This window comes from Cervus canadensis, chromosome 15 (assembly GCF_019320065.1).
Source record: "Cervus canadensis isolate Bull #8, Minnesota chromosome 15, ASM1932006v1, whole genome shotgun sequence".
In the NCBI taxonomy this organism is placed as follows: domain Eukaryota; kingdom Metazoa; phylum Chordata; class Mammalia; order Artiodactyla; family Cervidae; genus Cervus; species Cervus canadensis.
Genome location: NC_057400.1, coordinates 45,201,699 through 45,224,990, shown reverse-complemented (window position 1 = coordinate 45,224,990; position 23,292 = coordinate 45,201,699). Strand labels below are relative to the sequence as shown.

General features: G+C 34.8%; 1 protein-coding gene across 2 annotated transcripts in view; it reads left to right on the top strand.

Moving 5' to 3' along the window:
* Positions 1–23,292, top strand: part of SCN3A (sodium voltage-gated channel alpha subunit 3) — a 115,523-nt gene that overhangs the window by 74,546 nt on the left and 17,685 nt on the right. For both annotated transcript variants that reach the window (XM_043488187.1, XM_043488186.1), the window contains 5 exons: positions 529–885; positions 2,663–3,133; positions 13,975–14,095; positions 15,222–15,376; positions 16,140–16,313. In XM_043488187.1, the coding sequence (XP_043344122.1) occupies positions 529–885; positions 2,663–3,133; positions 13,975–14,095; positions 15,222–15,376; positions 16,140–16,313 (1,278 nt within the window). The remainder of the gene's footprint in view (positions 1–528; positions 886–2,662; positions 3,134–13,974; positions 14,096–15,221; positions 15,377–16,139; positions 16,314–23,292) is intronic.

Here is a 23,292-nt window from a genome sequence, read left to right as displayed (position 1 = left end):
CTTGTTCTGCAGCCCATGGGGTCGCAAAGAGTCGGACATGACTGAGCAACTGAACTAAACTTTTTATGTTTACCAAAATTAGTTCATTTACTTTCATATTTTAAATGTAAAATATTAATACATTAAATAATACATTAATAATTAAAATATATAACTCATACTTTTAATACTTCTTTTTACTCTCTAAAGTATAATCAGAGGTGACATTAGTTTGCTAAATTCACAAATGTCTGTAATTAAAATATTAATTTGTTTTTATGGACATATCTGCTGATAAATCAGAAATGTTTTATCATTTCTGAAATATTTTCTCTCTTATTTTTGCATTTAAATCATATTATGATTTGATTTACAATTCCAATTAACTTTTTTTATGGATTTGAATTAGTAGGCTTTGAAATTTTATATTCCTCAAAGGTGGGTCTATAGTGTAACATACTGATAAAATGATGTCTAACTTTTAAAATTGTGTTGTGATTACTAAGATGTACTGTGATGTACTAAGAGTACATTTTCACTTGACTACAGCTTCGAGTGTTCAAGTTGGCAAAATCCTGGCCGACCCTGAATATGCTAATTAAGATCATCGGTAATTCAGTGGGAGCTCTGGGTAACCTCACCTTGGTGTTGGCCATCATCGTCTTTATTTTCGCCGTGGTCGGCATGCAGCTCTTTGGGAAGAGCTATAAAGAATGTGTCTGCAAGATTTCTAGTGATTGTGAACTCCCGCGCTGGCACATGAATGACTTCTTCCACTCCTTCCTGATTGTGTTCCGGGTGCTGTGTGGAGAGTGGATAGAGACCATGTGGGACTGCATGGAGGTCGCTGGTCAAACTATGTGCCTTATTGTTTTCATGCTGGTCATGGTCATTGGAAATCTTGTGGTACGTATGTATTACAAACACTCATAATTAAGAACAAGATCAGATAGTAGGTGGGAAGGGGGCCTGATGCAACAGACATATCTGGTTTTACTATCAACAACGTAGACTCAAATCCCAGTACGAGGACTCTGAGCAGGGACAAGTTACTTAACCTCCCTCAAGCTCAAATTCCCAGCTATGAAACTGGAATAACAAAACTGAAATCTTGTGGTTTATGTGAGGATTACATGAGGTATACATATCTGTGAGTCTTGGGACAAAAATATTAGTTTTCCTTCTTCAAAGAAATGTTTTTAGCATCGAAGCTAATTTGTCCTAATTTTATTTTTATGGCTTGAATTATTTTTTATTCTATTATTATTTTGAGAAGATAATGATCTCCAGTAATTCTACACTGAAAAAAAGACTATTCTGTGTTGAAATTGTTCTTTACACATACATAGTTCATATTGTTTGTTTACTCAGAGGCATATGTTGCATATCACCAAATTTTAAAGACAAATTTCAATGAAATTTTAGCTCTGTATTGTAATTATCCAAAAAAATTGGAAGGGGACTAAATATATTTTTCCAGAATTTATTTTATTAAAGGAAAATAAATTATTGTAGTTTCAGTTATACACATATATAAACATTGACCAGATTTAAAAGGCTTACTTTCAGGTCTGACTTAAAAGCACTAATATAGAAACACAATTTGTATGTTTATGTGTTTTAATGCTTACATTTTTCAATTATGCACTGTCAGAGTATTTCTTTATGTCATCATTCTGAACCTTTCCTTTGAGAAGTACATATCAAATGAGATTTCTTAAAAAATGGTTTGTGGGATATATGTAGACATGCAACTTTTTTCAGAATTGTAAATAAGGAAGTTCTAGATTCAGAACAAATCTTATACAAAAATAAGGAAATAAACTGGGGTTCTGGCTAAGTTTGTGTCTTCCTACCATGTAACATTTTTTGAAATTCAGTAACTACATTTCAAGCTAAAAATATTCCTATAAATTTTTTTTGCATCAGTTACAATGAATTATTCCTGCATTAATCATATTTTGCCAATTAATTGAATAATATTTTCCTTCAAGTATCCCAATGATATGCTGAGATTTCACCACATTTTCTGCAAAAAAAAGGCAAAAGAAAAGTAATTTACATTATATGGGTCTAGCCTAAACCCTGGAATAATTTTAGACTTTTCTCCATCTGTTGAACTATTTGGACACATATACTTCAAAGTATATTGATGGGAAATGTGTTAAACCTTATGTAATCTGCCTTTAGGTTGCTCTAAAAGTTTTTGGCCATTGGAATTTACATTTCAAGTATATTATTTTAATACAATCCATCAGGTTATTTAATAAATAAATTCATTATTTACACACACAACGCTAGACATTCCCTAGACAAACTGGTAAAATGACTAAAATGAAAATATCCCATTTTTCCTCTTTGGCCAAAACCACAAAAATGGGATTTTGTCTTTTCACTAGCAACCGTAAGTAGACACAATTTAAATCTCAGAAGCTCCAGTTTCCTGATTGTCCTCTGTTTGAAAGGAAAATCGTTTGTTTTACCATTTTGCCCTTTGAGCAGGTAGAAGATACCAGATTCTTTAAATAGCGTGTGACTAAGACAAGGTGTCTGAAATATAGCAAACAGTCAAGAAGCATTTGTTGAATTAATTTTAGCAAAGAGCTGTGATTCCTCTGCTTAAACTATTATGTTTATACATATTTCAATATTAATACAGCAAAATTTTCTTTTTTTCTTTTAGGTTCTGAACCTCTTTCTGGCCTTATTGTTGAGTTCATTTAGCTCAGACAATCTTGCTGCTACTGATGATGATAATGAAATGAACAATCTCCAGATTGCAGTAGGAAGGATGCAAAAGGGAATTGATTATGTGAAAAATAAGATACGGGAGTGTTTCCAAAAAACGTTTTTCAGAAAGCCAAAAGTTATAGAAATCCATGAAGGCAACAAAATAGACAGCTGTGTGTCTAATAATACTGGAATTGAAATAAGCAAAGAGCTTAATTATCTTAAAGATGGGAATGGAACCACCAGTGGTGTAGGTACTGGAAGCAGTGCTGAAAAATATGTAATTGATGAAAACGATTATATGTCATTCATAAACAATCCCAGCCTCACTGTAACGGTGCCAATTGCTGTTGGAGAGTCTGACTTTGAAAATTTAAATACTGAGGAGTTCAGCAGTGAGTCAGAACTAGAAGAAAGCAAAGAGGTAAGAATGATTTTAAAGTTTTTCTTGCATTCCTTATAAAAACCATGTACCACAGTTACTAAGAATTTTTATTGTGTTTACAGACATTATTAAAAAGTATATTAAAAGCCATATATATAGTAATGTTGGAATACTATCAGATATTCTTCTTTGGGAATTCCTTCCACTGAAATTCCAACTTTTCATAGGAAATCATCATTCTGAATAGTCAGTATATTCATCTTCTTGATATTTTTAAGTCTGATTAAAAAATATGGCCTTCCAAAAAGGAGATTTTATTTAACACATTCTTCTATACACTACATTATGCTCTTTAGAAAAATAAACAAACCATATTTTACTGATCATTGTGAAAGTGTCATCTCTTTACTTTCTATAATACATTAAGTTTTGCTATGATATTTTAATGTGACTGTTTTGTGCAGTTTAGTTCACCTCTGAACCTTTTATTGACTACTGATAAGAGTGTTATTCATTTATGAAAATTGTATACATATTAGGAAAATAAGAGTAGTAATGATTACATTTTGGCCCAGTCAAGGAAGAACATATTTATAAGGTCTTCCAGATTAACCTAGAAAATACCAAGAACTATTTGGAAAAACTCCACTTAAGGATTACAGCTGAACTGTAGACTGAAAAGCTATTCTTACTGTCATATTACTACTTATTTAAAAGAAAAGGAAAAAGGAAAGGCAATGTTGATCTTGCAGGATTAGAATTCACAGGAGTCTATGACAGTAGTTCAAGGCTATTAATTCTCCAATTCTGTGTTGTGGAGAGCAGGATTAAATTTTTTACTATTACTTATTTATAGAGTTCTGATATGCTAGTAGGAAGTTAAGTCTAGCACAGAGTTATAAAGACAGGTTTTAACTTGAAAGTACAAATGGTGACACCATAGGAATCAGACAAATGACGTCTGATTCTGTGAGCATATTTGCATGGTTTGGAACCTTCTTTTTTTAATAACAGTGGCAACAGATTTTGTATAAGTAGCTGACAGTGTCACAATGCACATGCCTTTTTTTCAGGCATTTCAGAGCTTCTGAGATATATTATAATAGTAAATTTGGAAATATTTCAAAAAAGGTAAAAATACATACAAAATGAGGTATAATATCCTTTCTCTGAAATTCCATTCAACGTCTGCTTAATGAGTTCAATTCTAATTTATGTGTTGCTCTTTCTGGTAAGATAAGAATTCAATTCTAATTTCATTTTCCATCACTGGACAAAGATTTACTTAAGAAAATCATCAATTAGTTAACAAACATTTATTGAGTACTTTTGTGAACTCAGCACTCTGCTGGGCAGTAAGAGTAAAGGAAGAGATAAAGGAGAGATTCATAATATAACCCTCTTCAGGGAATTCTCAAAATCTCCAAGGAAGCTAATGCTAACTCACAAAATCATTAAAGGCCTATTAAAAAGTTTAATCCTAAAGGACTGACTATAAGACTATAAAGACTATGGGTATTGAGAACAGCAAGAACATAGCAAATTGCTAAATGAAGAGATAAAATTGAAGTAGGCCTTGAAATGTGGGTCAAATACATAAACAGAAAGCCAAGGCAGAAAACTACTAAACAAAAGCCAGAGTTAGAGTGAGCTTGGTAGTTAGGTGCAGCAGTGAAATAATCAGTATGAAAAATATATTGGTTGAGAAAGTGGAAAAATATGAGTGAGTGAGTAAGGTAGTTTCAGATAATACAGTCTTGAAAATCAGTCACAGAGTTTGGAATTGGCTACATGATCAATAAGGAGCTATCTGTTCTGAAGCAGGTGAAAAGCAATAGGAAACTGATGTTTTAGGAAAATTTATTCCATAGTAATGAGTAAAGCACTTTAGAGTGAGGAACAAGGGTTATCTTGAGGAATAATGAGGTAACAATCATCTGAATAATGAGGTGATAGAAATATGGACTATGGTAATAAGTATGGCAGATGAACTAACTGGCAATTTGACAAACCTAGTAAAGAGTCTGAGAAATTGGAAAAATGGTAATGTAACTGTCTGAAATGATCTTTTAGGTTACCAGGTTTATGGGAAAAGAAGGAATTCAACTGGGATATACTGAATTAGAAGTGGGATACAGTGGGAACCACAGCCTGGATGAGCAGTCAGGGTTTAAAAATAGATATAATAACACAGATTTCATCATTATCTGATTCCTTAAAAACAAAGGAGTTCACCACAGAAGTAACTGCAAAGAGAAAACAAGGGAAGACTAGGGACAAGACTAGCTTGGGGTCAAGAAGAGATAGAAAAGCCAAAGAGGTTGAGAAACTTTTGCTACATTAATATTGTAGGTTTCATCTCACTGCACTCTTGGAAATGATATATGTTAATTTCTTTCTACCAAAAAGTTGGTTTCCAGAATACTTCAAAAACTATGATGTCCACAGATATTTCAAATGACTGCTTTAGAAGACTACTACCTTATTAGCATATCTTTTTAATAGCTAAAAAATCATAAACTTGGGACAAGGAAATATATCTTTATTTTCAAGCCATTGAAAACATTTTATTATCGGAATAAAATTTCTTTTTTGGGTGAATTTTTAAAATAATCATCTGTCCTCTTCTTAGCTAGCTTTGGGTAGACAGAATCCAGTTACCAAATTAAATTGTTTAAAATATACAGATATAATAGAGGGAAAATACTTGCAAATTAATATAAAATCAAATACTTCTATAAAGTTAGGATAAAACTTCAAGTTATTTTGCACAGTAAAATTAAATTCAAGCATAAGTTTTATGTGGATGAATTTTTTAAATAGTACCAGAAAAACCTTTAAAAATAATAGGGCAAGCCTCACGTATGCTCACACAAAGTTTAAAAGTACAGTTGGCCACTGAACAACACAAGAGTTAGGGGTGTCAACCCTACACCCAGTTGAAAATCTCAGTACAATTTACAGTTAACCTTCCATATACAAGGGCTTCCCTGATTGCTCAGTTGGTAAAGAATCCAGCTGCAATGCAGGAGACCCCAGTTTGATTCCTGAGTTGAGAAGATCCACTGGAGAAGGGATAGGCTACCCACACCGGTATTCTTGGGCTTCCCCTGTAGCTCAGCTGGTAATGGATCCGCCTGCAATGCAGGAGACCTGAGTTCGATCCCAGGGTTGGGAAGATTCCCTGGAGAAGCGAAAGGCTACCCACTCCAGTACTCTGGCCTGGACAATTCCAAGGGCTGTAGGGGTCGCAAGAGTAGGACACAAAGCGACTTTCACTCCATGTACATGGTTTTGTAACTGCAATTCCACTTCAGCAAATTCAGCCAACTGAAGACCCTATGTGTAAGTGCACCTGAGTAGGTCAAACCTGCATTGTTCAAGGGTCAACTGTACACTGTTTTTAAAAACAAAAGCAAAAATCAGCATTATAGAACAAATTTAGATAAATTCCAGCAAATTTCAGTTTTGATCTGAAATCTCTGAAAACTACTGTCATTGAACACAGGTCACAAGTCAGATTTATATTTATGTTGGCTGGGTTGTTCTTTTTTAATAGCTATAGCACATACACACTCATACATACACACACAAATTAAAAATAATGTGTCCATAAAATAGCATTTTGGTTTACACTTATTAGTTTTTTGAACACAAGTAGAAAAAGCACATTGGGCTGTGCTTTGGGGGACACAAAACATCTTTTTGCCGACAAAGTGAAAAATCATACAAGTTAAACCTAACAGAATGATGTATTTCAAAAGAAAGGAAAAAAGAAAAGAAAAAAATTTTTGCAACATTATTTGTGCTTTAAGAAGAGGCAGTAAATTAATCATTAATTTAGATAGTACTTAAAAACTCTATTACTTCCACTCATTTTCATAATAAAGTATATGCAGCTATACCATAATTGAGGGGAAATGATCTCTAGAAATTTTTAAAAATAAAAAATATGAATTGCTATTATATTACATAATATAAATTTTATATATGTGTATCTTTCTATGGACCACTAGCATAAACAGACTGGTATAGAAATAAACATAAAGCTTTGCATGAAAAAAATTTAAGGAAATTGAAGGCATGGATTTCAAAATAGTGATCTTTTTATTTTGGCAAACTTGGAATTATACCTGTCTTGTGACAAGATTTAATATAGAATTTTGCTTTTATATTTTTACAGTTCACATAAACATAATTTCTTGACATGTTTATGTAACTATGGATTTTTACAATTTAGTTCTTAAAAGGTTTCATTGTCTTCCTAGGGGAAGGATATAGAATAAATGCTCTTAAGAATCATATTTGAAGTTGAATTCCATAGCACAATCTAGGAATATCATCCTGTGACCTTCACTGCTTACCATTCTTACTTCTCACAGGGGTAAAATCAAGCTGGAGCCATCAAGAATGAAACTCTGGTGTTTTTAAACCAGCCAGAGGCTCGTGTCACCACTTTTACCCAGGTTACCCAAGCAAGTTGTACATGTACAATCACTTTCTAAATAAATTTTGACTGGCCTGCATGCTACTCAGCTGTGTTCCTTCCCCTGCCATGGCAAGGAAGTGCTAGACGTGCCCAGCTGCTGTCTGCTGAATCGTGTTACACATCACAGCATGGTCAGGCGAGACGGGCAGTCCCAACACCACATCTGATTCTGCTAATGACTCTCCAGTTTAGTCTTTTTAGGCTTTTAAAAGCAATAATTGCATGCTCTGTAGGATTTATATCTATTTTAAAATGATAGAAATGTTTAAAGTTCAATTTGAGAGCATGCACTCTTTTTCTGCTTTTGTTTCATTAGAATAAGACCACAACTTTTTGCTGTTGTTGATTCAGCCCTTATAAGTAAATTGTATTACCAAAATGAGGCTCGCAGGTTTTTTTTTTTAAATAGTATTGCCATTTTCAGATCATTATATTCAGATCTGTGAATATAATTTTCAACCCATCCAATTCGTGTGCTCCAGATGGAAATGTTTGCTTTCATGTTTTGGGGGAAGGCTCTGTTAAAAAAAAAAAATGAATAAGGTGATCATGAATTTTTGGATATGAAGGGCCATAGTCTGTATACATTTGGGCACCACATATCTTGTATTTTCATGTAGTTTGGAAAAGTTGTTAAGTCATGTGTCTGCAGAACCCTAAGCAATCATTATAAAGTAATTAAAAAATGAAAAGCAACATGATACAGGCTAGGAAAAATGCACCGCATCATGATCATTAAGTAATTGGTTCAGTGTACCCGTTATGTTTTTTTCCCTGATCTACATTAATTTCTCCCTATATGTTCAACCCAAAACTGAGCAGGCAAAAAGGAGACTACTTTTGATTATTATTAATTATTAACTATAGTTTTACAAAGAGTAAAGGATATTTCCAGAAATTACTGTAGGTTTGTGGATGAAATAAATCTTTAGGTAATTCTCTTGACTCAACTTTTCCTGTTACTGGAATATCAGCCATAGTGAGTGTTCTTGAAAGGAAATTGAAAAGCAAAAGTGAAAAGTTCATGAGGATTAGCAGTTTTCAAGGCTTTTGGTGGGAAAAAAAAAAATCTAACTAGATCTTGTGGTTTGTCTCCGTACTCTCTTCTTCTTTAGGAATAACTGAGAATTAATTGCAAAATGCAAAACATTCAGACATTAAATTATTAATAAAAAATAGAAAAAAATATGGTCCCTGGTGATTTATGTAATTTTATTTAGCAACAACTTTTTAGTTTTAGGAGTAAAACAATATATTATTAGTCATTAAAGAAAATCTGATTATTTTTCTTCACAAGCAGGGCAGAATTAAATGGTATTGGAAAATTACCTTTTACACAATGCTTGTAAAGATTCCCTCTTTTCCAAAGCCATTATGGAAACTTTGAAAGTGATGCTTGACCGAAGGTCCCAAGCACGTACGTACCCGTCTGGAAAAGGCCCTGTGCTCCGTTTTCAGAATCTGGAGCACGATGGGAGAAAACCTCTAGCTTCCCATTTCTGTTAGGTTCTCAGTGCCTTCCAAATGTTCTTTGTGAAATTGAATGTGAGACATTTCAAACCTATCCCGACATTCGGGGAACGATTTTGGTGCTTCAGTTTATTTCTGCTAAAATAAAAAGTAGGGCAAGTTTAGATGGAAATTTTTGTATATCTCCCTAAGATAAACCATCTTTTCCTTTGCCTGCTGGATGCCCCTCTGCCTTACCCTTCAACCACCATATAATTAATTTCAATTTCCTATATTGTGCTCTTAGCAAGGCTCTTTCAAAATAAAAGGAGCATCAGGGTTGTTGCACAAAATATGCTGAGGTCAAACCAAAGAGAGTTGGTTTACATTTTTCACTATTCAGTGAAAAAAGAAAGAGTTGTTGGTGTTAGTCATGTTCTTCATGCCTTGGAATAGCAGCCTCATGGCCTCACTGTGTGGCTACCTGTTCTTCAAGTGAGATATCCCAAGTCAAGATATGGATATGCATATCCAAAAGATCAGACTAAGGCCCTGAGAGATTGTATAACCAAAAGATTGCTTCTACTTGCAAGACGAAACCCAGAAGTTTTGAAAGAAATGGCTAGATTTTAAAGGCAATCTGTAACGGCTGAATCTTTTATTTTTGCCTTTTGAATCATACAGCAATTTGTGAGAGTCAAACATTTGATAGCTGATTGAAAATAAATGAAATGTGAGCGCATTTCGGTGGAAGTAGGCCAGTTGCTAACATTCTCTTCTATTTCTGAAAGTTAAATTTCACTATTTAATTGGATAAAAATTGAGAGCCATATTTGCCATAAGGGGGAATTTCTAAATAAGTTCATGTTATCAGAGGGGAAATGGCCGTTCTGGGGGCTGATTCTGTCATTTCCTGAGTTGTATTTGCAGCTAACCCTGAAAACTTGACATTCAGGTACCATGTCTCTGAGAACATGGTTCTTGGATCCGTGTGCAGCTTCCACAGCATTGCGCCAGGCTTCTGCTCCAGCCAGGCATGTTTTCTGTGGCTGAATTGGGCCTGGAGAATGTTGCATCTTCAAACCTGCTTCCCAGTGTGCATTTGTAGAGCATAAGCCATCATCCCTCTGTAGACTCAGTAGTTTCTACAAGGGATGGAAGAGTCTACCTTAAGTGTCATAAGATATTGGACGGGTAGGGAGAAAATAGTACAAGAAAACAAGTGATGAGCTTGTACTATGTGGCTTTATATGGAAGCTTTCTACTGTTATGCCTATATACCTCATTACATTTTTCTGACTACTTTAGAACAAGTATTAATTTTAGTTATTTAGTATAGTCACCAAGTTCCTTAATGTGGAAAACTTCATTTCAGGTTTCTTTGGTTTTTTTGTTTTTTTTTTTAATCATTGTAGTATCACAGCTATGGCAATTTAAAGAAAGTAAGTTATACTTTGTATTTATCATTAGTCACCTGCTTTTAAACTAGTTACATGCTTTTAAGTAAATTTGGAAGTCATTTTGGTATGGCTATGATAAAATGTATCACAAATTACTCTCTATCAGAGTATGAATGCCAAAGTGTTGAATTTAATTAGAAATGTTTAGATTGTGAAGATAGTATCATATCCATGTATAGAATTTTAAATGCTTAAGTAGTTTTCTAGGATATAAATTTTAAAATTTAAAAATACAGGAGTAAAATTCTGTATGTTTCCAGTGACTAACACTTATCAGGCAGTATATCTTAATTGGTAAGTTGTTGCAACTTAATAAGAACACAGTCTAAGTTTTAATTTATAAATGTAGATAAATTCACAACTTTAAAATGTTTATATAGCTGATACAGTATTTTTATAACTTCATAGGATAAAGTGTATGTACTTTCTTATGATAAAAATGGGGCCTAGGGAGACTACACCATGAAAAAGCCTGACTCTACAACTATCAAGATCAGCTTTATGTCAATTTCCACAGAAAAGGAGCCTTCCACAAAGGACTTTTTAGGGACAAGTACACTAGCCTGCCAACTATTTTTTAAGCTTTGGTGCATCAAGTCTCTGAACATTCCTTAAGGAGTTTTCCAGAGCATAAGATTGATGAGTTAATACTTATACTCAGACAAACTCCTGGATAACAGTGAAGCAATTCTTCATGTAAAATGGGTTTTGCTCATTTGAGAACAGAATTTGTTGTTATTGTTTAGTCCTTGTCTGTTTCCAAAAGACATACTATGCTTCATAATGCCAGGCAGACAGAAGTAAACTAGCTCACACCCTGACCCTCTCTGCTTTACCGTGTACATAACCGCCACACACATTTAGAAAATTGAAATTATTTATATTCAAACATACATTAACCACATTCACAAAAGTTCACAATCTAAAGACAATACCAACAACAAAGATACAGCCAGAGGTCAATATTTGGTAAACAGCAGAACTGTCATTCAGATTAACGGCTACCATTACTTGTGCTGTGAAGGATTTGCTTTAAATAAGTAAATTGTATTTAAATATAAGACTCTTGTATAATATATGACAGAGAATTATAATGCAAAAAATTGAACATTTCACAACTGTACTAACAGTGGTAAAATAAGAAGTGAAGGGTGAGTATATTTTCTAAAGTTTTCAAATGGAAAAGTATATGTGTATTTCTGTGTATATACATATATGCTTATTACTTTCTTCCTTCAGATTTCTTTATTGAATGTCTGCCAATATTTTAGAGAAGCATTTTGGAAACATGCTTTTATCACTAAAATATCATTAATTAAATAATTTTTATTCATTAAGAAAATGCATTTTCTAATAAAATTAAATCTTCTGTAAAGGCCACAACTGAGTTGTGTATCAAAATGAAGAGATCAAATTATCTAAACACTATAATTCTCTCTATAAGAGTAATAACAAAATGCATTCACTCATTCATTTATTCATTTTTCATAAATTCAGCCTATTTAGTGTCTATTCTATGCTTGGATCTTTTGGTGTATATATATATGTGTGTATGTGTGTATATTCTAATATATATGTGTATATATGTACATAATTATACAATTTATGTATATATATAAAATACACATATATATTTATGAGAATATTTGGTCAAAGCAAACAATATTATGGACAAAATGTTATATAAAATTTAACATGGAGAAATCATAATAAAGAAAAGCTTCATGGAGAGGGGATCATGACCGGGCTCAGAATAAATACTTCAGCTTGGGTTGGCCAAGAGGGAGAAGAAACTTTAAGCTTTTGATAACTAACCTCAAAATAATTTGGTTTCTTATTGGTTTTACTTATACAGTGGATATTATTGCTGCCACTCATGAAAGGTTATAGTGTCCAATCTATAAATCAGTAAAACTGAAAGAGAAGAGTTATTTAGTATTTTCTTGGATTTACCAGAAGCTACTGCAATTCTATTCAGCAGTAGCTTTCCTGGGATTTTCTTACAAAAATAAAGACATACTGGCTGTAAGAAGCAGAAAAATTCTGAGGGAAGAAAATACATCTTGACCTTTCACCTCTACAAAAAGTAGAGGATTTTAATGGTAAAACTTTTTTACTATAATGATCCTAAGAACCATCAGCCATAATTGATGGCTTATTCTCTCCTTAGCATACTTTGGACATGGAGATATTTTATTATAGAATTATATCTTGACTTAGGGTAACTTTCATAATATATTTAACTGGACATAGTTAACCTCATCCTCCAAGTAATACCACTGAAAGTATCACCTGGATATTCCTCTTCAGTGTTTACATTATAAAGTATTAAACAAACATTTGCATGGTGATTTCAAACAGCTAAGAATTTTGAGTCAGATATACTCCAAGATAACCTATGTTTAGGTAGTCATTCTGGTATTTTTCAGTAACATGTTTAACTCTTTCAGAGGGCTAGGGCAGAGTGACCCTACCTCTCAGTTACTAAAGTCAATGGGGCCTTTGAAACCATTAACATATCCATGTTCTTTCATTCTAAAAGCTTTACATTGCCTGGTTGTGCTATATGTCACATCTTTGCATCACTTTTCATAAAGAATTCCACATCCATATTGTCTTTCCAAGTGGTATTAGAATTCTTATAAGATATTTATTCTTGCAACACTAAAGTGGCTCTTCCTAGCCATGTTGCATGTCACAATGATTTATTTAAAGGAAAAATTCACAGCCTGATCACATGTTGAATTCAGAATATGCTCCTAGTGAAAGTCTATACAGATTCTGAGCAGTGTCATTCATGAAGAAATTTCCATTTCATTTAGAATTCTTTGGCAAGTACTGAATTCATTTAAGCAGTTCAAAAAAAGAGAGAGATCCATCATTTTTCAGCTTGTAAAGTAAGAAGAAAATTATGTAAGCCAGAGAAAAATATAGCACAAAGTTGAAATATAATGACTGTGACTAATGTTAATCTGCCGCTCTTCCTTTCTAAAATTATAGAAACATGGACTGTAGTTATAGACAACTGGTAATGTTCTTTGCCCTCTGAAAATTTCCATTGGAAGAGTGGAAATAACAATTTGACTTGAAGCACTTTAATTAATATAATCAGTTGTGAATGTCAATATACCAAACTTATCAAACTATTCTCAATTTGGCCTGAGTGTTAATGTATTAAATTATTTTCACATGGCATCCATAGACAAACAGAGATCATGAACAAGTAATCAATATAATCGCTCCTTTCCAAATCACCCACACTGAATGCTCTCTAACCATTTTCCGTCTGAATCAAGTTTGTAGTTACATTGTTTTGAATAATAGGATTTTATGTTAAATTATGAGTACAAAATTATCAGTACTGTTAAGAGAGCCAATACTATCACTACCACCATTTTTTTCACACCATGTCAGAGCATTTTCAAACTGATGGAATAAAAGGGAAGAAAAATCACATCTTTGCAATGGGGTTTTGTTTCCAGAAATTAAATGCAACCAGCTCATCTGAAGGAAGTACAGTTGATGTTGCTCCACCTCGAGAAGGTGAACAAGCTGAAATTGAACCCGAGGAGGACCTTAAACCAGAAGCTTGTTTTACTGAAGGTAAACAAGCTCTAATATGGTTAAATGCTATCTCCCCTCTTTCCTTACAGAGACTAAATATACCTCACTTGAACGAAATATTTCAAAGAAATAGTGAAGGCATATTTATCTTTGTTTTGCTCTTTTCTTCCAAAAAGTGCATTTATCTGTATTTCCTGATTATACTATAGCAGTTACTGTACCTGGACAATAAGGTAATTTGACATGTCCTTTTTTTCATTCCCCAGAATGTGGAGAAGTGAACCCTAGGAGATAAATGGTATTCTGGAACATCTTCTCATTATTGATAAAGCAATCCCTTCAGACTTCACTGGCAATGTTGTGATTTGATTTATAGATGCTGCAATAACTATACCTCATCTCTTACAGTTTCAAATGTGGTTAATTTGTGCTGTGACCAGAGCTGTTGGGGGATAGAGACACTGCAGAGCCTTGGCAGGGAGACCAAGTCATTCTCACAGAGACCAGTGTCCAGCACACAAATCAATAAAGATTTGCTGATTCAATGTGATTGGACTGAATCCCATAAGTAGTAACTCAGACAGTTAGAGCCTAAGAGTGGATGGAAGTTAGAAATAACATGAAAGCTAAGAGGGGGAGGACAGAGGAAGAGAGATACTGACTGACAGGATGAGTCATAGGTGTGACTAAGAAAAGCTCTGAGGTTGAAAATAAATAGCTTGGAAAAACTGACAGAGGAATGATACCCAGGAAGACAGAGGGATTTTCCGCGTGAAAAGAAGTGAGTAAAAATCCAGGATCACATCAAAAAATGAATAAACAATTTGAACATGTAGTTTTTCCCCAAACCTCAGCGGTGTCCTTATCTATGATTGGCCTTGAGGCAAAGAGAGATCCTATGCAGTGTTCAAGAATGGAACTGTTTATACTCAAGTAACTCTCGGTAAAGTAATTCCTTGAATTCTAGGTAGCTGGCTGATATGCAAGCCTGAGAATGATTCACTACACAGGAGGGATGCTGAAAATAACTATGGAATTAAGTAGCCAGTTACTATATAAAATGATGATATGAGACTAGGATGGGGGGGAGCAGCAAAGTTAATTTCTTCCTACAGAAGACAGTATTATATTTTTCTAATTTATTACAATGTATGCTATCTTTTAGGATGTATTAAAAAGTTTCCATTCTGTCAAGTAAGTATAGAAGAAGGCAAAGGGAAAATCTGGTGGAACCTTCGGAAAACCTGCTACAGCATTGTTGAACACAACTGGTTTGAGACTTTCATTGTCTTCATGATCCTTCTCAGTAGTGGTGCTTTGGTGAGTATGATACATATTGGCAAGAATCAGGTTCTAGTGAAATAGCTTTACTCAAAAAATACCAGAAGCATACCCTTAGTTTAAGGAGCAAAACAAGAGGTACATCTACACCCTGCAGAGCTTGGCAGCCAGGGTTTAACTATACAAAATTTAGTAAGGAACAAATCAGAACCATGAACAGCCAGATGGAATTTCTCATCTGGTGTTTTTCTGTGTTTTTCTAACAGACGTTTTCCTCACTGAGGCAACCATTTACAGGGATGTTCTGTAACTACATTACCTACCATTTCAAATCCCATCCAGTTCTCCCTAACAGTCATAGTAACATTTATGGACTAATGGTGGATTTTTTTTTTATGTCTAATTAATTTATTCTCTCAAAATGAGCCAGATTTTTCACAGCATCAGTGAAAAGTAAGGTTAGAATAGGCCAAGTCTATCCCTCATTAACAGAACTTCTAGTTATTTTCTGAGTGTACATTGCTTCTCTAAAAGCATGTCTTTGTAGTAGTAATTGAGATAGAGATTATGGGGTGAGAGGCAGGGAAGAAAGCATATACTAAATCAGTAAAGATATTGACAATTCCTTGCCAATATTTTCCATTAGCTTCAGTGTTTAGATTTTGTCTGGTTCCATGTCAATCTAATATTAGCCAATATTTACCAAATTAGTGCTTTGTGCCAAGTATACTACTTGTAATTTTATCAAGTATTTGGTGCAGGCAAGCCATTAAAGAAAAATAAAAGCATTCTTGATTCACAGGCTTTTGAAGACATATACATTGAACAGCGAAAGACTATTAAAACCATGCTAGAATATGCCGACAAGGTCTTCACTTACATATTCATCCTGGAAATGCTTCTCAAATGGGTAGCTTATGGATTTCAGACATATTTCACTAATGCCTGGTGCTGGCTAGATTTCTTGATCGTCGATGTAAGTATCCCAAGTGATTTTTTAAAAATTATTTTTAAAAAGGCAAGTTTGACATTTATTTCTATAATTAAAACCTTGACTTTAATTAGAACCTAGTTGCACTAATTCTACACAATTATGCAACTACCTTTTAAAAACTACAATAAATACAAAAATGAGGAAAGTCTTATGGGAAAGCAGTAGAAGAGGTCCTAACAATGTGGACAGTGGTAAGAGAAAACACAGAGTTGTTCTATACCACAAGCAGACAGCTCTTCTTTTTGTGAAAGTTAAGGGTCTCAAGGTAAGGAATATATAACAATCTGTTAGTTGAGAGGTATAGCTCATTAAAAGCTCAATTGAAAAAAAAAAGTTTCTCTAGGTGGTAAAATCAAGACAGCTTTGGGGCCAGGAAACTGTCAGGATTGCATTTTAATCCCTTACTAGAATGCATGTTGCTGAATAATGGTTTAATAAATAAGTTAAATAGGTTTAATAAGTAGGTTAAAATAACCTATTTACTGTATTCATTCAGCCACAAGTCCACAGAGACAATAAAATGTATTTCCATTCTTACATAGGTAGTTAAATATCCCAGTAGCTAATGGAATATTTACCAGGCAAAGAGTTAGGTGTAGAAGTCCTGTTCTGAATCGGATTACCATGAAGTGAGTAGTCGTGGGAACTCTATCAATAATGAGACCTGTCTGACTTACAGCCTACTTTCTTACTGTAGCAATGGAGAGGCATTGGGGCAAAATTACAGTCAGCTGGTCTTTTGTAGTCTGTGATATTCCACTGCACAAGGCTTCTCAGTCTCCCTCCTGACCCCCAAAAAGGTGCTTTAAGCACTATCTCTAGCTGTTTCCCAATGATCATAAAGCACCTTATTTTTAGTTCTAACACTTGTCACTGTGAATCAATGATTGCTGTATCTGTTTACTCATTCTTTTTATCATCTTTGGCAAGTGTGGGTCTATCTAAATGCTACTCCCCTTGCTCCCCACATATACACTCACAGTTCTATAACCAAAATGCATGTTCAACCCTTTGAGTTGAGAAGAAATCTGCAGTGAAGTCACTATTAATAAATCAGAAATGACTTCCAATTTTTCATGTCTGGTCTTTAATGAATAATAGAGAAGAATCTCAGTGTTGTCCTGAAAAGTTTCCAAACAGGGAAGTTTAATATTTTTGTATTTTGCAGCTGGAATGGACCTTAAAGAGTATCTAGACTTTATTTACATAGTTTTCTAAACAGTTTATTGTAAATCAAAGCCTCAGTTTAAAGAATTCTCCTAAAACAGCACAACTACTTAGTAACGAAGTTGAGATTAGTGCCTTAATTTCCTAATTCTCAATTCAGCGCTTTGCCCTGTAGATTTCTCATCTAACTAGTACAAATGTTATATTTATATCTTCATACTGGCTTTGGAACTCAGCATTTATAATCTCCAGCTTTTCCCTGAAATGATGGAACACAAAATATATAAGAATCTTCTCTGGTTCCAAAAAAAAAATTTGTCATGTATGAAGATCACTTACAAATGTGACAGAACTTCTCCAGAAAATACTCAAATTTCCTGAAATATTTCCATTTACTGAAAAATTTATATTCACTGAAATACTCATTACACTGTACTTTATTTCCACGTATTTCCTTCATATGGAAAGAGTAAATATAATGCAAAAATCTATCAAAGTCTTGTATCATATTTGAATCCTTAGAAACCTAATACAGACACTTAATTATCTAGTGAATAATGTCAAAGAATGGTGCCCCCCAAGTTACTTCCCTTTTAGTACATTTAAATTATTAATAGTAGAATGGAACTGGGTACCTCTGGGTAAGTTATGTTAGAGTAAATGAATCTATTTTCTTCTTTTTCCTGAAGAAGGGACTAAAATGCATGAATTAATGTAACCTCAACTAATAACTTAATCTCAGACCACTGGACCCAGTAAGCTAAAGTAAATGTAGAGTTAAAATAGTTTTGAAAGTACAAGTAAAACATGCTTAGAACAGTTCACAGTCCATCAGGTATAATGCTCTAACAGTCATAGAAGGCTCAATAGGAAACAAAGCAAAACTCCCAAAACTGAAGTATATGTGAAGTAACTTCAAACTAGAAGAAACAGGCTTTTAAACTTTGAGAAATTTATCTATGTACAAATGTAATCTCTTCAATTCCCTACCTCCAAGTAAAGGTAGTATGCATTCATTAACATTCCATTAACATTCATTCATTTATCTAATAAAAATTCCGAACACTGGTCCACAAGCTATTTTAAATAAAGGAGATATGAATAAGACAAATCAAGCTCTATTAGATCTACAGGATTTAACATTCTAGAAGAAAGTGAAATAGACAGTAAAGATGTAAACACATAAAATCCAAAAATAAGATAAAAGCAGATGATCACTGCTATAAAAGTAAACAGGGTAATGAGATAGAGAAGGATTACAGAATGGGAGCTGGAGGAGAGTACTAGCCAGAGTGTCTATGGAAGGTGTCTTTTTGGGAAGATAAATAAGAAAGAGTGTCTTAGTCCATTTGGTCTGCTGTAACAGAGTATCATGGCTTCCCTGGTGGTGCAGTAGTAAGAATCTGCCTGAAATCCAGGAGACATAGTTTTGATCCCTGGGTTGGGAAGATCCCCTAAAATAGGAAATGGCAACCCACTCCAGGATTCTTGCTTGGAAAATTCCATGGACAAAGAAACCTGATGGGTTACAGTTCATGGGGTCACAAAGAGTTGGACATGACTGAGCATACATACACACTCAACAGAATATCATAGATGTAGTGACTTACAAACAGCAGAATTATTTCTCACCGTTCTGGAGGCTGCAAAGCCCCAGAAAAAAAGCACCAGCAGATTCGGTGTCTGGTGAGAGCTGACTTTGTGATTCATAGGCAGCAGTCTTCTCACTGTGTCTTCACATGGAGGAAGGGGCAAACACGCTCTCTGGGGTGTCTTTTATAAGTAAAGGGACTCATCCCACCCATGAGGGCTCTGCCTTCATGACCTAATCCCCTCCAAAGACTCTCCAAATTAGGTTTCAACATATGCATTTGGGGGGGACATGGACATTGTCTATAACAATGGCCCAGTCATTTGAATACCTGAGGGAACAGAAAAAAGCAATCTCAAGGTCCTGAAGTATAAGCCAAGGACACTCAAGAGACAGAAAGAAAACTGTTGTGCTTGTGTGTGATGAAACACAGGCAATAGTAATAGATGCTGAATTCAGAAAGGTACCCAAGGGTCATGGTAAGAAGTTCATGCTTTACTATTATTTAATGTGTGCTTGGTCACTTAGTCGTGTCCGACTCTTTGCAGCCCCATGAATTGTAGCCCACTGGCTCCTCTGCTCATGGAATTTTTCAGGCAAGAATACTGAAGTAGGTTGCCTTTTCCTACTCCAGGGGATCTTCCCAACCCAGGGATCGAACCTGTGTCTTTTGTGCCTCCTTCCTGGCAGATGGATTCTTTACCACTGTGCCACCTGTGAAGCTCCAATACTACATCACAGCCAAAAGGCCGAGAATGTAATTTAATGTATACTGATTACAGTTACAATGAGAAACGCAAGCCAGGGGCGGTGAGCATGGATCTGTTCTACTGTTCTTAAATGATCACATCTGGCTATGAAGAGGGAACTGCGAAAAAGTCAAACCAGGGAGGCCAATGAGGGAACTGTGTTAACGGTCTAGGAAAGAAGATTATATCTTAGACTAAGGTGGTTAACACTTACTGGTGAACTGGATGTTAGTATGAAGAAAAAGGAGATTTGAAAAAGATTTTTTTCAATCTTAACAAATGGGTGGAAGATGAAACCATTAACTGGAATCAGGAAGATCAGAAAACAGGCTTGACAGGGCAAGCAGATGGTAGATGGAAGAGGGATGCACTAAGTTTGAGATGCCAATTAGACATTCAAGAGTATATGGTGAGGTTTACACAAGTCTTGGGTTCTGAAGAGAAGTTAACACCTGATTATGAATTGAGAAGTCATCAGGAAATAGATGGTTTTTGAAGTTATGAATCAACTGGATTAGCTCACCTAGACAGAGAATGCAACATGACAAACACAAGAGTTCAGACCAAACTCTAGGGACACTTCAACTTTTGGAAGTCACACAAAAAACAAGGAACCAGTAAACTAGATTGAGAAGTAGCAATTAGAAGAAAAAGGAAAACAGAATATACATGGTATCATAGAAGTCCAGAGGATCAATTTAGTCAGAGGCTGTGAGGAAGGCAAGTGACATGAGTACTGAGAAATGACATTAGATTTGGCAGAATGGACGTCATTGGTGTCATGGTTAAGAGATGTCTCATGGAAGTGATGGGAATAAAGTACTAGAAACATTGGGAAATTTGAGGAAAGAATGGAGGCGAGGAGACAGAGACAGCAAGTATGATAATTCTGGTTGGAATCAAGTCGGACAACTTAAACCATATCTTCCTTTGCCAGAATGCCATACTCGATAGACCACTTTTTCTGATTCTGTATAACTTTTTTTTTTGATTCTGTATAACTTTTTTCTCCTATCCAAAGGCCAAAAGATACTATCTTCATATGAAAACCAAACTATCCTGTATTGTAACTATACAAGCTATATTTTAGATGCTATTATTATCCACAGAATGAACTGAACATGTATTAAATTGATCATAGTTTATGGGGGAAAAAATCACATTCTTATACTCCTTACAGATTATTGCATAAATTTCATCCCTAAGAAAATATACTGGGCATCTATCATGACAACTTCAAATTTGGTTCTAAATTATTCTAAGCTGTTAAGTGTCCAAAACACACTCCAGGTAAAGATTCGACTATCATAAAATATTAATTGCCCACAAGTGATTTCCACTTTACAGACAGCACAGGTTGCTGATGTGGCTGAAATGGATGCTTGGTATCTGCTACTCAGACATCCTGCTTGCTCAAGTGCTCCTTAGAATCCTCGTCAGCTGCTCTGATGAAGTGAACAAAAACAGAACAGGGACATTTTCTGATTCTAACGTGTATTTTCAATTGTCATCAACATCTAGAATCTGGTAACCCTCGCCTTAGTTCTTAACATTTATTCTTGACATCTCAGCACCCTCAATAATGAAGCCAGAATTGTTACTGCTGTTAGTAGCCACAATAAGATGCCTAGCCATTCCTGTGGGAATAGCACTGATTAAGAGCCTTACCTAATAATAGAGAAAATTGGTAACTCTGATTTAATGCTTATTGTGTACAACTGTTGCTAAAATCACTTTATATATGTTAATTCACCTAATCTTCAAAACTCTGTAAGTTAGAAACCATAATTAGTCTCATTTTGCAGATGAGGAAACTAAGGCAAAGAAAGGTTGTTGTTGTAAACACAATAAATAAGAATGAGGCTCAGTGGCTCAGATGGTAAAGAAACTGCCTGCAATGCAGGAGACCCAGGTTTGATTCCTGGATCAGGAAGATCCCCTGGAGAAGGGAATGGCTACCCACTCCAGTATTCTTGTCTGAAGTGGACAGAAGAGCCTGGTGGGTTACAGTCCACGGGCTACATCCACGTGGCCACAGCTACAAGAGTTGGACACGACTAAGTGACTAACGCTACTGAGAAAGAGGCTAAGCTGGTTTTGTAACCATGGAGTCTGGCTCTAATGACCCTGCCTCCTAACTCCCTACATTACAAATCTCATTGTCAGTATCTCTTTTTAGTAATATATTATTAATCCTCAACAATCCTGTGATATAATTCTTAATATTACCTCTACTTTGCTATTAATAAAATGAGGTTTATAAAATGAAATTTAGAGATGTCACACAGCTATAGGTAACAGAGATACCTCTATCTAGCACTGTGCTCCTTCTTTGTTCTGTGTTTGGCAACAGCGCCCAGATAAATTTAAAGGTCGAAAAGTTCGCACTAGTCAAAAATTTTGCACATTACACTCTGAAGATGGCTGCCTTTGGCAATGGTGAATGAAAACAATAAGATGTCTTATCAATACATACCCACCATGAATTTTACCTGCAGCTCTTGTGGAAAGATTTGATTAAATTAAAAGAACTTTGAGATAAAAGAACTGGATAGCTATAAGTTACTGTCATTTCATATCAATTTCTGGTCTCTCAGACATAGTTCTATGTAAACAGTCTTGTATGTGCTTTGGCTTTTTCTACAAATGCCTCCTAGTAGGAATTACTCACTTTGCTCCTTTTTGGGAAGTGTCTAATTCATTTACCATTATCAATGTATTAATAAGAAAAATTTTTCGCTGGCTAGGTTTAAAGAAATAATCCTATTAACAGCATAAATTCTGTGTTCCATTTTTTAAAAGACTGAGTTTTAGCACAATTCTGGTCTTTCCTTAAACCCCATTCACAATTCTAATTGCCTCCCAGATAATACCTACTGATACTCCTCCTGACAGTACATTCATTACTTTTACCCTACAATCATGCATTTCTTCCTGAATGTCCTGTTTACTCTGGTAGTAGTGTTTTTATGAAGCTAAGCTAAATGTCCTATCTTCAGCCTCTCCCTCTCTTTTACCCTTCACAGTCAGTCAGCAAACTCTACTCCAGAATACCAACTGGAAAATGAATTGGAGGTCTGAACCCTTCTTTTCAACACCATACCAACACCACAATGACTAGTTGGACCAAGCAATGGCTTCCTAGAAAGATGCACATGGCTCTTTCTTTTTCTAAAAGCATTCCCGTGAGAGATTATACCACCTCATCACTGCTAAGATTCTGAGCATGAAAATGAAGGCAGATAAGGGTTCTCACGTACAATATTAATAATGACTAATCTTTGCCTTAATTCATTTAGCCATCACAACCACCACTGAGGCATCCACCATTGTGATCTCGATTTTATAGATGAAGAAATTGAGATACGGAATAATTCCTTACCTATTAACTTATTATATATTGGGTTGGCCGAAAAGTCCAATCAGAAAGTTCATTCGGATTTTTCTGTATAGA